Source organism: Hermetia illucens, chromosome 5, assembly GCF_905115235.1.
Source record: "Hermetia illucens chromosome 5, iHerIll2.2.curated.20191125, whole genome shotgun sequence".
NCBI classification, from domain to species: domain Eukaryota; kingdom Metazoa; phylum Arthropoda; class Insecta; order Diptera; family Stratiomyidae; genus Hermetia; species Hermetia illucens.
Genome location: NC_051853.1, coordinates 92,104,912 through 92,116,939, shown reverse-complemented (window position 1 = coordinate 92,116,939; position 12,028 = coordinate 92,104,912). Strand labels below are relative to the sequence as shown.

At 36.2% G+C, this 12,028-nt stretch overlaps 1 protein-coding gene across 3 annotated transcripts in view; it reads left to right on the top strand.

Moving 5' to 3' along the window:
* The window catches only part of LOC119656739 (teneurin-a), a 769,843-nt gene that overhangs the window by 597,361 nt on the left and 160,454 nt on the right, over positions 1–12,028 (top strand). For 2 of the 3 annotated variants that reach the window (XM_038063286.1, XM_038063288.1), the window contains one exon: positions 201–227. The exons of the other annotated variant lie outside the window; for it this stretch is intronic. In XM_038063286.1, coding sequence (XP_037919214.1) covers positions 201–227 — 27 coding nt within the window. The remainder of the gene's footprint in view (positions 1–200; positions 228–12,028) is intronic. 3 annotated transcript variants of the gene reach the window in all.

Sequence of the window (12,028 nt, the reverse complement as noted above, 5' to 3'; positions counted from 1 at the left end):
GTGCCTACATGTTATTATGTGATAATGATTAAAACTACTACTCCTGCTACTCCAACAACTACTAACCAAACTAATATTACAATGAAATTGTAATCGTATTTGCATTAAAAAAAAATCGAATTGAAAAAACAAAAACGAAAAAAAAAATATACAAATGCAAACGAAAACGCTCAACAATGAAATATTGACTTCGACTCCAGCCTATTTTGGAGTTCGTTTATACCGTGGTAAGTGAAGTGACTGTGTACTCTAAGTAAAGTAAAATTGAAAGAATATTCTTATCGAAAAATTATATATCTATTATGTTTCTGTTATCATCTTTGAATAGTGATCAAAGTGTTCACTTTCATTAAAAATATTTGTTTAATGTTCTATTCTGATGATATGTGTTACGTGTTCCCCCGCCTCTTATTTTTCAGTAAATTTTCGAGCATAAAATCCATTTAACAATCGCTAGACAAAGCTTAAATAAAATTAATCCAAATAATTAATTAATTTGGCTTTAATATTCAAAAAAGTAAAATTTTGCAGAGGTAAAACTATCTAATATAGTTTGACTTCCTAACGTAAGTTTCTTGAAATGTTCATCTATGAGGTTGAAACTGGTTAGCAAGGCCAAATTAACATTATATATGCAAAATTCTAATCAATTCCAAATGGTTAATATTTTACTTAAGCTCTAGCAAATGAGGAAAAAAAATCTATATCTTTACTGCTATTATTTGCATCCGCTGATACCCCTACTTCCCAGAAAAAAATATCCGCTCTCTTAAACTATCATAACCATAAAGATACCTTTCCTTTTATTTGATGTAAATGCAAAACTGAATGCAAAAGATAAAATATTTGTGCTCATTTCAAATCTATATGTACATGTTCTTTGTATGTGTTACGTGTCTGTGCAAATTTTACCCTGTATATGTATGTGTATTGGTGATTTCATCACTCAACTTCATATTTCATTTATTTCTTTATTTTTTCTTGATTTTATGGTATTTTATTAGAGTGTATTGTTTTCTTTTCCGCTTTCATCAAACGGAATATTTTCATTTTTCTGTATATTATATTTATTTGAACTTCAGAGTAAAGATTTAGTCATTGATACATCGTTATTTTATGATACTAACAGTAAACATTTTTAGTTTGGACTAGTTACGGCCATATAGTGTATTTATTCGCCCTAATTACGAATTGAAACGTCCTTTGAAAAAGCGCGTCACAATTACATAGGTTGCTTTTCTGGTACTTCATATCTAAAGTGAATTTTAAGCCTACGTACTTGGTTGTATTTCCAACTAATGTTCATGCCTTACAATATTTGGTGAAAAGTGAACAACTGTCTTTATTGTAATAACAATATCTAATTCACCATGATTATATTTTCGAATATTTTCAATTAAGGAAATTTCAAGAAGCAATCCTCCAATTAATTCTAATATTCACTTGTATAAAACACATTGTTCAGGTATTTTAAAAAATGAATATTTTGAAAATATCATTTAACTTCGCTCTATAAGTAGAATTTAATAAACAACAAAGTGAAATAACATAAAGCAATTCAGTTGAATTTATTGGCTAAATGAACAACAACAAAATCGAGGGCAAATTATTATTAATTTTCAAAATTGAAATTGAACCTTTTCGCTTCTTATTTCGGCTTTCAATTGCATTATTTTATAATTTATCACAATTAATACATTTCAACGTTGCAATTTGCATCTTGTTTTTTCTTTGCTTTGCTTATCTAAACTCATGTGGAATCTTGAAGTCATGAACAATAAACAAAAGATTCATTTATTTATTTTTTTTTTCAATTACACATCAATAGTTGTCACAGTCGTAGAATTTTAACTATCATATTTATTAGATATATTAAATAAAATCTATTTATTTAAGAAAATATTAAGGGTGATATTGAAGAGAAGTCGTTATCCTTCATAATCTAATAATCTTCAGATTAAGCAATCAATTCGAATATTAACAATAGAATTTTTATCACTAGGTACTATTCGAAATAACTATGACATATCGCGGAATTTTAAAAACAAACAACGATTTAAATCAATCAAAATACGCAACTCTACAACTGTAGAGCCAAGAAAAAAAATTTAAAACTATAAGATCCTTCCCATTATATATGTTCTACCCCTATATGTATCCAATTTCCTCTTTGTCTGTGTCTACATCACTCGCCTTATGTGTGAAATCCAAAGTACCATAAACAAATAGGCATTAGATATTTTAATGACCTTTATTTTCTTAGTAAAATATTTATAATCTTATGTTTGAAAGTTAGTCAGAAAATATTTAGGGACTTTTTGTTTTCTTAAATTTTACTAAAATTTTCATATATCTATATTATCTAAAAGTAGCTTAAAAAGGTGGTAATTAGTGCTTCGATTGCGTACTATTGGCACTTGCAAATGCAATGTTTCGTCTCAAATTGTGTTTTTATCAATAACCTTTGTTCGCAAGTTTTACGTTTTTGACTATATGTTCGATTGCTCGAATGTTTTGTTCAAAAGGAAATGCCTTGATAAGGTTGATTTCCTACATTATCAAAACATCCGTAAGTAGTAAATATACAAAATGAAATATAAAGTATCATATCTATGGCCTTCGACTCGCAGCATTGACTAGAAAAAAATTGAGAATTTAGTTTGAAGTATCTACCAGATTTCTATGGAAGGTGAATCAAGTTTACAATATATGGTTCAATGAAAGCTTTAAGGCTTTGATTAACATTCTCCGTTGTTTTCGACATTAAGGATTATGTATTTAAACAATTTCAAACTTTTGCTATTTTCTTCTTCGATGGTAATCTATAATCGGTGATTGTGCTGAAATTCAGGAATTCATCTGAAATTTTAATTATAAATTATTCTAAACAAATATTAATTATTACTGCATTATTCGTTCTTGATTTTTAAAACAAAACAGTATGTACGACAGCGCAAACTACCCTTAGATTTATCTGTAAATGAAAAATGAATTGCGGGGCTTGTAGGACCTGAGCTTTAAATTTAGGCAAGAAAGCGCAGCAATAGTTCTTGTTTCAAACTATTGCTCCGTAAATTGCATAAACAGGCTCGTAGCTTCACTCTTTATGAACAGAATCCAGATTATTCAATTTACTATTGTGAACCCAGTCCTCTAATTCTCGATTCAGCAAATGAAGAGAAAAACTTCTTAAGAAAAATAATAACAGCAATTCATGACGCTGATACCACTTCTCAGTCATAATTATGTTTTATTGCCTACTATGAAAGTCATTTAGTGACTTCTAATGCTGATAATGTGTTATGTAGTTTAATCTGTCCTGATGTACTGACCATACTCTGTAAAACCAATCGAATTATCCCTCTGTCAAATTCCTTCATTTCTTTCAATAGTTTTTGGAATAGATTGACTTCATTTGTTGAGTGAACAAATGTAATACCTAGTTGTCGCGATTGAATTAATACTTCAGACTTTCTATACAAACTAGTGGATTTTTCAAAAAAGTACGTATGTATATATATGTATGCTTCTATGTGGAGCATAGTTACTCCTATTTTTCAGAATATGCTTCAGCGTCGTTACCATCAGAAATAGTTCTGCATACTTTCGAACCCTGGGCACGATATTACACGTCTAACATTCTAATCATTCGTTGAGTCGGTAAAATAAAAGAACCTTTCTTCTAGTTCGTCGAGTGCCGTCCCCACATACTCTAGGTGGACGATCAAACCTGAGTCTAAAATGGGACTCATCTGAATTGGTTCTTGCTACAAAGCCTCAACTAATGTTATCTGCAACCATGGGAGCTAGGATGATCCTCTGAAAATATATGCTCCGGGAGAACTCTTGGAGGATGTACTCTCAGCCCAGTTTCATGGTGGTTGTGCCCATATTACTAGCAGGGTTCCTTGTCAGCTAAAGCGTAGAGTTGCGCTGTACAACTCGATCACCATATCCCGTGGTGTCGACAGTCGCGTTAGGTTGCATCCGCTGGCATGAATACTGAGCGTGCACTTACTATAAACCAGTCACGGCGGGCTCTGATTGTGGTCTCTAAATCAATTCATGTCTAAAGAGGATCGTGGGACTATATATATACGGCAGGTACTCACGTTAAATCCCCAGAACCTTCCTATTTTTGTTTACCACTAGCCCATTTGAAGCCTTGACTTCCCAATTGCATTGCCTCGTGCCCTCTCAATCAATCACCGCATATCCCAGCTCGGTTGAGTCTTTACGACTAGTCTGCAGCCATTTATTTCCTTTTGAATATATTTTTTTGTATTTTATTCCTTGAACGTGGCCAGTACATTGCAGCTTTCCTAATTTGATCACCTGAAAGGCATCTAAATTGTCATATATACCATAATGATCTTTAATGCAACTGATTGACCATCCGTCATCCTCTCAAACTACCACAAACGTTTTTATTAACGTCTCCATTTAAAAGGCGTTTAGCATTTTTTTAAAGAATGTTGACTTAAAGTCCAAATTTTCCGTCCCTAATGTCTTCCTCGATTTGTGTTTCAACTCCCCAAATATGAAAACTTATCAACATGCTCCAAATTGTATTCACCAATTGTGGTTCTTTGTATAGCTTGCTTTTGTTTTCTAGATCGAGTATCATATTTTTTTTGTTTATTAATCCGCAATTCTACCTCTTTCATTGCATCGTCGAGTTTTATGAAGATTTCTTTGATACTAAGAAGGCAGCGCCATAAGATATTGATATTATTGGAGTACGTTAACATTTGTACGTTGACTGGTACAGCGTACCTTTGGTATCACCAACGATTTTTCCGATTGCGTGCTCAAGGAATAAATCGAAGAGCGTCGAAGAGAATCCATTCTCCTGTTTAAGACTCTTCTGTTTTAAAAATGGGTTAGATTTGATGTTGCTGCTCCTTTGTTTTTTTTTTGGTGTTGACGTTGACGCCATGTACTTCGTCTTGCTTTCATTAATGCGCAGCTCAAGATCTCACATCAATTGCCGCCTGATCGCTCTAAAGAAAGGTAGATTATATGTATCAAGCTGTTTTTCCCACATCATTAGCATAGGCCAGCAATTGGGTATACTTTGAGAGGATGTTGCATCTTGCATTTACACCAGCATCGCGGAAGAAGATGCATAACAGGGCATCCCCTGTTCTTCTGATATCGAATGGTCCCGCGAGTGATCCTGCTGCTTTTATCTGACCTCGCGAATTAGTCAACCTAGTTAGTCTTATCATTTTAGTCGGGATAACGAATTCTTTTATGGTTATGTACAGTTTTCCCCTGGTATGCTATCACAGGCGGCCTTGAAGTCGATGAAAGGATGGGAGAACTGATTGCCTTGGGGAACTGATATAGATGGTACATAACAAGGTAATATATAATTGCTGCACTGCGTAAAATCTCCCTTTTTATGTATGGGACAGCTATCCCATGCCTTAAGCATCAGTTGATGTACCGCTTGATGTAGTTCGTTGCCTTCATAGTTAACCAGTTCGACTGCAATTCGATCGATATCTGGTGATGAATGAATTTTCAACCAAAGAATTGCACGGACTGTTTCTACCCTTTCTACCCCTTTCACTTCTCAAGCATTTCTCCCCCCTTCCATATTTGATGGATAAGTATGAAGATAATTTTTTTCACGAAGTTGTGATTGCATTTCAGTAGTGAGTGTATCATCGATACGATTTGTTTGCTTTTAGGCCGTTTATCGCTCCGTCAATCTCTTGGAAGGATGATGGATTGGTGGCAGTATCAATGTCCTTCTTTTTTCAGCTAGCTCCACTCTACTTGTACTTATTTTAGGTTAGGATTCCGATCATTATCCTTTTCATTGTTTGTCTCGTTGTCTCGTTTGTAAACTGCAAAATTGCAACGGTCCATAGTGCGTTGCGAAACCAGTTTCTTTTCTTTTTCTTTAATATCCCTTACTTTTCCCTATACGTCATTGACGAGTGTGGTTTTTGGTTATTGAGTGTAGATATTAGTTTCTTTTCCGGATGCGAAACGTACACCTGATCCATCGATTCGCTCTGAAATGTATCATCGATATGTAGGAATATTGGTGATACCAGAAGCCTATCTCTTCTGAGTAAGCACATTTTCGATCTGGCTGTAATTGCCGCCATATAAGAATTCCAAACACTTTGGTATATGCTCCGATTTTGGAAATATGTAGAGCTCACTACCATATCCCTACTAAAGGTGGAGGCGACGAAGAGTTGTTCCTTGACATCATTAGTCTCCTGGAGATTATGCCCTCCTGTTCTTCTCCCGTGAACACTCATTTTTAATTACCGTATCTTTTCCTTTGGTGGTATTTTAAAAAACTTCATTCGTATTCGAATATCAAATAGTGCTTCGTTGATAATTTCGAAATCTACGGTAAGTGGCTTGGGGGTTTTGTTAACAATTATTAGCCAAATAAAGCTCCACGGGGTGAGATGTTTTTTTTATTGTGCCGTTTTATTGGCGCTAGGTTAATGTCACTATGTATGGAATACATCCTTTAATTTACCACCACAGCTTTGCTGCCACCGTCAGTAGCGATCGGTGCACTTTTGAAGGCTTGGTCCAATATGTACGGTGTTACTACGGCAATAGTGTCTTGAATGTTGGCCTCGAGCTTATCCAAGGTAGTTTACTTATCAGCGTAGACTAAACATTTGACGCAACCCAAAAGAAATGTAGCGCCGTCCTTTTAGAAGCACGAGTATATAAATGTTGTCGATCCCTGCCAAAGAAAGTCCATTGATGTCATTCTATACCGAAGATCATTCACAGTAATGGCGTTTTATTCCTCATTGCGAAAGAAATAAAGTCCAATGATCCGGCACACCATAAACCATACGAAACTGGCAAACTTTGTGAATTGAGTGATGCTTGGGCGAACACTGGTAGTGCATGATTGCTGAAAAAGTGACAATTTTGCTTCTTTACATAGTCGCTGAGCCAATAATAGGCATCGTCCAAAAGGATGATCTTTTGACCAAAAATCGAACTTGACCAATATTTCCAATGTGCAATTAGCGGACTCAACGCATCCGCCGTGATCATCCAATTTTAATTCCTACGTAAGCATAATCCCAAATCAAACCAGAAAATAATGCGGGTTTACTTTCATGCGATGCGCAATTCAGCTGATCGCTCCGAAACGATATTCCTGGCTCTGTTTTGATGCTGACCTCTACGCCGCTGTGTTTTCTTCACTTTGCAATATAGTCTGTCTGATTGGCGACCTAAGATCCAAAAGAGTGTACTCACGGTCAAATTTTACCATGGTGTGATGAATCGCCTACGCACTGAATCCATGATGAGAACCGAACTCACAAGCAGGAATTTCCATTATATTTTTTGATTATCTCTACATATTTGACAAGCGTGAAACGACTCATGATGAAATGACAAAGTTGACTGAATATTTTGACAGCTGAATGTTACTGGTAACTTTTCCAGCTGCTGAAGCAATTGGAACATGTATCATTGCTATCTGGTCACCGTGTACATGTATTCTCCATATATTAATTCAGGTGACAAACCAGACATATTCGAAGTCGTTCTACAGTTTTTTTTCTAACGACTAGCGCTTATTTTCTGTGTATGCCATGTTCTTCTAGCACATTGGAGTTCCTTCGGGTTTGGCGTATATTAGAAATGAGTACGTTTCCATGTCATACTAAAGCTTTAACGTGGGAAAAACCCAAGCATGCATATTCACTATTGAATATTGTGTTGAATTTGCACGTTCAAATTTTTTGTTGCAAACTCTTGTGAATGCCATCTATGATAGTAATGATCTAGCATTCAGATATTTCTAAACAGCTGACGGAGGCCTTATTCATGTGTTTTATACAATCAGGGAGGTTTTCGAAATATCGATATACATACGAGAATGTAAAAAATATACCAGGTCTGCAGTATTAATCAAACCCGCCGCATACCAGCACTTGTCGCTCATCTAAGATAGAGTCTATGCAATTACGTATCAGATACTCTACCTGGCCATACATAGTTGGCAACTATAAATTTTTTATCCAAGGCAAAATAACGGTGATCACCCGCGTACGCGCATGTAGTCCTCTTCCACTCCCACTCGCAAAATATAGGGTGTGAAATTTGTGGTCTCCTTGGTCCGCTGCTTCCAAACTGCCAAGCATCAGTGTATAGGTTGAGACGATATAATCTATGCTTTTCAAAAAATATTGAACGCTTTGATTTCTGCAGTTCTCATGCGACCGTGGGTCGTTTTCTGGTAAACTTTGATAAACTTTCTAAAGGACATAGTGAGACCTAGATAACTAAGCACATCCTTAGTCATGTAAGATTTAGGAAAATTCATCACCACCTGGAATTTACAATTTTCCAACAAACTGTTAAACCATAAGGACCAGCTATCTCAAGAACCTCTTTCTCGCGAGAACAATAGAACGGCCTCATCCGTTCCCGCCTCCCCCCGCCAAGATCTGCTGATCCACTTTCGTTCTACTCTAGAAAAAGCTTTTGGATGAAAGGAAATGAATTGCACAGGGAAAACCTTATGCTAAAGAAAACGAATCGGCTATTAAGGGTTACAAATCAGTTTTCTATATGTCGGACTGGATTTTTTTTGGTGCCCGGACTACTAGCTCGATGACGTAATCTGAATCCTAACCGTACAACACCAATTTCTATTCATCAATAATTTCTTCAACGGAGCTTCTTTCTTTAGATGGTAATCGTAAGTATTTCATCCTTAACTATCAGCGTCACACCGAATGCCGCCCTCTTTTCCAGACAAATTAGTAAATTTTGTTTGTCTTCTGTTCCTGAAAATATTTTAGAATATATTCAACTTAATGCGCATCATTAAGATCAAAAACGTATCAACAAGGTCACTCAGAAAACCAAATACCATCAATTCTGGTTCATATGCACTACACTGCTGGTAAGCTTATTCTAGCATTCTCATCAAACTCAGTGTCAATCAGGGCAATAAAAGCAATATCCTCTATTGCGACCGTCTTCAGATATTTGGTCATGGTCGCCTTCAAAAATTTGTTTAAACCTAAGGTCCCAGATTTAATATTTTGTTGATGTTGCCATCTTGAAGTATAGGATTTAGCTGCCCTTACGTCAGTGGCTTCTTGCTCCTGGATCACCTATAATAAACATTTAATATCCATAGCCTTAAGGTGACTCGTCTTGCTTTTACTGTCTCTACGTCAGCATTGATGAATCTGGCAACCATCTGAAAATTTTTATTTCAGTTCCTTTTCTAGCTTGGACCAGATCATGCCATATCTTTCGAAACTAACGAACACTCTTCTACAAATTTCTTCTCGTTTTTCGTCATAATGATGGTGCTGATCACCTGCTTTTTAGTTATCTTCCTGGGTGCTGCTGACGCCATGATCAGTAAATTCATCTTCATTCACTTTCTTAGGACGAATGGCACGGTCACGCTTCGTAGCTCATGCCGCCTGCTGTCCTGCAATTTATTCCCTTTTCGTCCCCCGAGCCAATGTCGCCTTGTGGCTGCCAGCTTTTCACTCAGCACTAGTTCATGAAGTCAATTTGGACTTTGTGGTGCTATCTCTTAATTTTTTAGTTGGCTCCTCACTGCTTCATTACTCTACATAGAATATTTAGAATCCATTTCTTCAAACACCTGTTTCCCTTCGGAGTAGAGAGAATTAATATTTGCATAATTCAGCATGAAGAAACTCGAGAAATTACAAATTTTTGGGGGATTTTATCTGTAGAAAACGACATTACTGGTTATGTGAATCAGAATCATACGAGCACCAAATTCGCTTTTTAAATATCACATATGCACATACATATATGTTGATTTCAACTTGATCGTTTCTCCTATTATCGCTTGTCAAACCATATTTTCTCCAAGTTATTCACAACAAAAGAAATACCGTGTCAAATGAATGCAAAAATTCCAGCATAGAAATTTGCATATAATCATGGTAATCCTGACAATAAGTATTTCAGAGAATGGCGACTTAATAGGAATTTCCCAAGTCAAACACCCCGAAACCAAATACATGCAATAAATAAAACACGTTTCGACAGTTTGCCAAATTTCCCAGGAGTCATATACTCAGCTCCGAAACTTGTGTGATCTCTTTCCAGGAAAACTAGAGCGAACTGGTCTGATTCGACTAAAGATTCAGGAGCATACATATGTATGTATCTATGTGGTGAATTTAGAAAATTCCATTCACTCAGCAATATTCATCATTCAGCGGGAATTATAATACTTTTCTAACTTCCTCCTTCAAGGTTTCAAATTCCATGTTCGAAATGAAGAATGCATATCGTTAGCAGCTATTGTTTGACAACCTCCTTTACGCTGGTCGTGTCGTGACTGGAAGACAATTGGGAAAACTCACCATCACACGACGTTTCCTTGTCACTGTCCTATCCTTCTATATAGAGTACACCTTGTTTTCGCCCAACACGAGATTTCTCAGTGTGGAAGCACACCTAGCTTTAGTCACCACTATCTACTTTCTCGTTTCCTTGAAGAACACTACAAGTGGGAATTAAAAGAAAAGAAACTTTAGAAAATGGAAATGACTGCACGAAAACGACGACGGACATTCTAGTTGGGTAATGGTGCACTTACTTAGCACTAGATACCATTTACTTCTTCTATACATAAGGTTTCTGATGAAGGCTGTGTCTACGAATGAACGCTTCCCAGACCAACATCTATGAAGTTAAAATCGTGAACCAAACGGAATTTCCATTTTACTAAGCATAAAATTACCTCAATACTTTCTAGAGTGAAAACTAGGGCATCCCGTAAGACATCAAAGACGCTTCCACAGGAACTTTTCAATGAACTCACTCTCCTGTTATTTTCAACTCCATTCAGGCCACGGAGTATGGGAAGCCAAGCCGAAAACTTCTAACCAAGCCACACTGGATGGGACTTGGGCTCTCGTGTTGAGTTAAGCGGGGTAGAGACTATCTTTCGTCGAAATATTTCATGAATTCTAAGGGATCTTTCCATTCTGACGGAAAACTCCTGAGTTTCTTATGGAACATAAGAATCTAAGCTGTAAGAGGACTTACACACTATGTACAGTATATAGCCGGAAACTGGACAGGTTACAAAAATAAGTCGAATAGGAAGGTATTAGGCGCTTGTTTTCGACTTTAACAATTTACTATGTTTCCAGGATTATATAAAAGGATCTTACCCAACGTTTTCAAACGATTTAAGCTGGAGCGGATAAAGCGTAATGTCAAAAGTTTCGCTTTGAATTTGTTTAGCTTATTTTAGCCACATATGAAGAATTTTATGGTCGTTTAAGTTGCGCTCTTTTCATTGACTGAATTATGAATGAGCCCTGAAAGGAAGGATTAAAAGGAGAAGATTTAGTAGCTCGCAAAACTATCCACCCTACCTGCAATTTATTAGCAGCCCTGAAATAAAATAAAGTTTGAAGGGTTTCTCCCTGAAGTCTCCCCAAAATCTCCCCAGCCAGACGAGTCCCGGTATAAACTTGAAAATAAACCTCAATTAAATCTCCAAGCAGCCTGACCAATCTGAAATTGTCGAAATCCCATCAAACATACTTTTAATTAATCATACTTTCTTATCACAGACTGTCTGCACTGGAGCGGTTTTATCTTTTTTATGGGTAGGATATAACACAATATGTACTTACTCCTCGTACCTTACTATGCAAATAAGGGTTGGCTGGTATTATCTACTGCTGAAGGGTAGATGTAATGTACCACCAATTGCCGTCAGTTCCTATCATAGTCAGTCAACTAGTCCAGCAAATAGAACTTTGAAACCGTTGGAATGAAGGAAGGAGGAGAGGGAAAAGAAAAAAGATTCTCGCAGAATGATTCTTTACATAAGGAAAGCAATCAAAACGAAGGAAATTAAATGGGAATATTAATCTAAATCCGAAAAGAGACGGAAGAAAAGTTTAAAAAATCTATTATAGTCTATGCAGTTTCTTGTGGACGCGCTTGATTCCGAAACGCGGAAGTAGAACGACGTGAGATTGTGTTCTTAGTG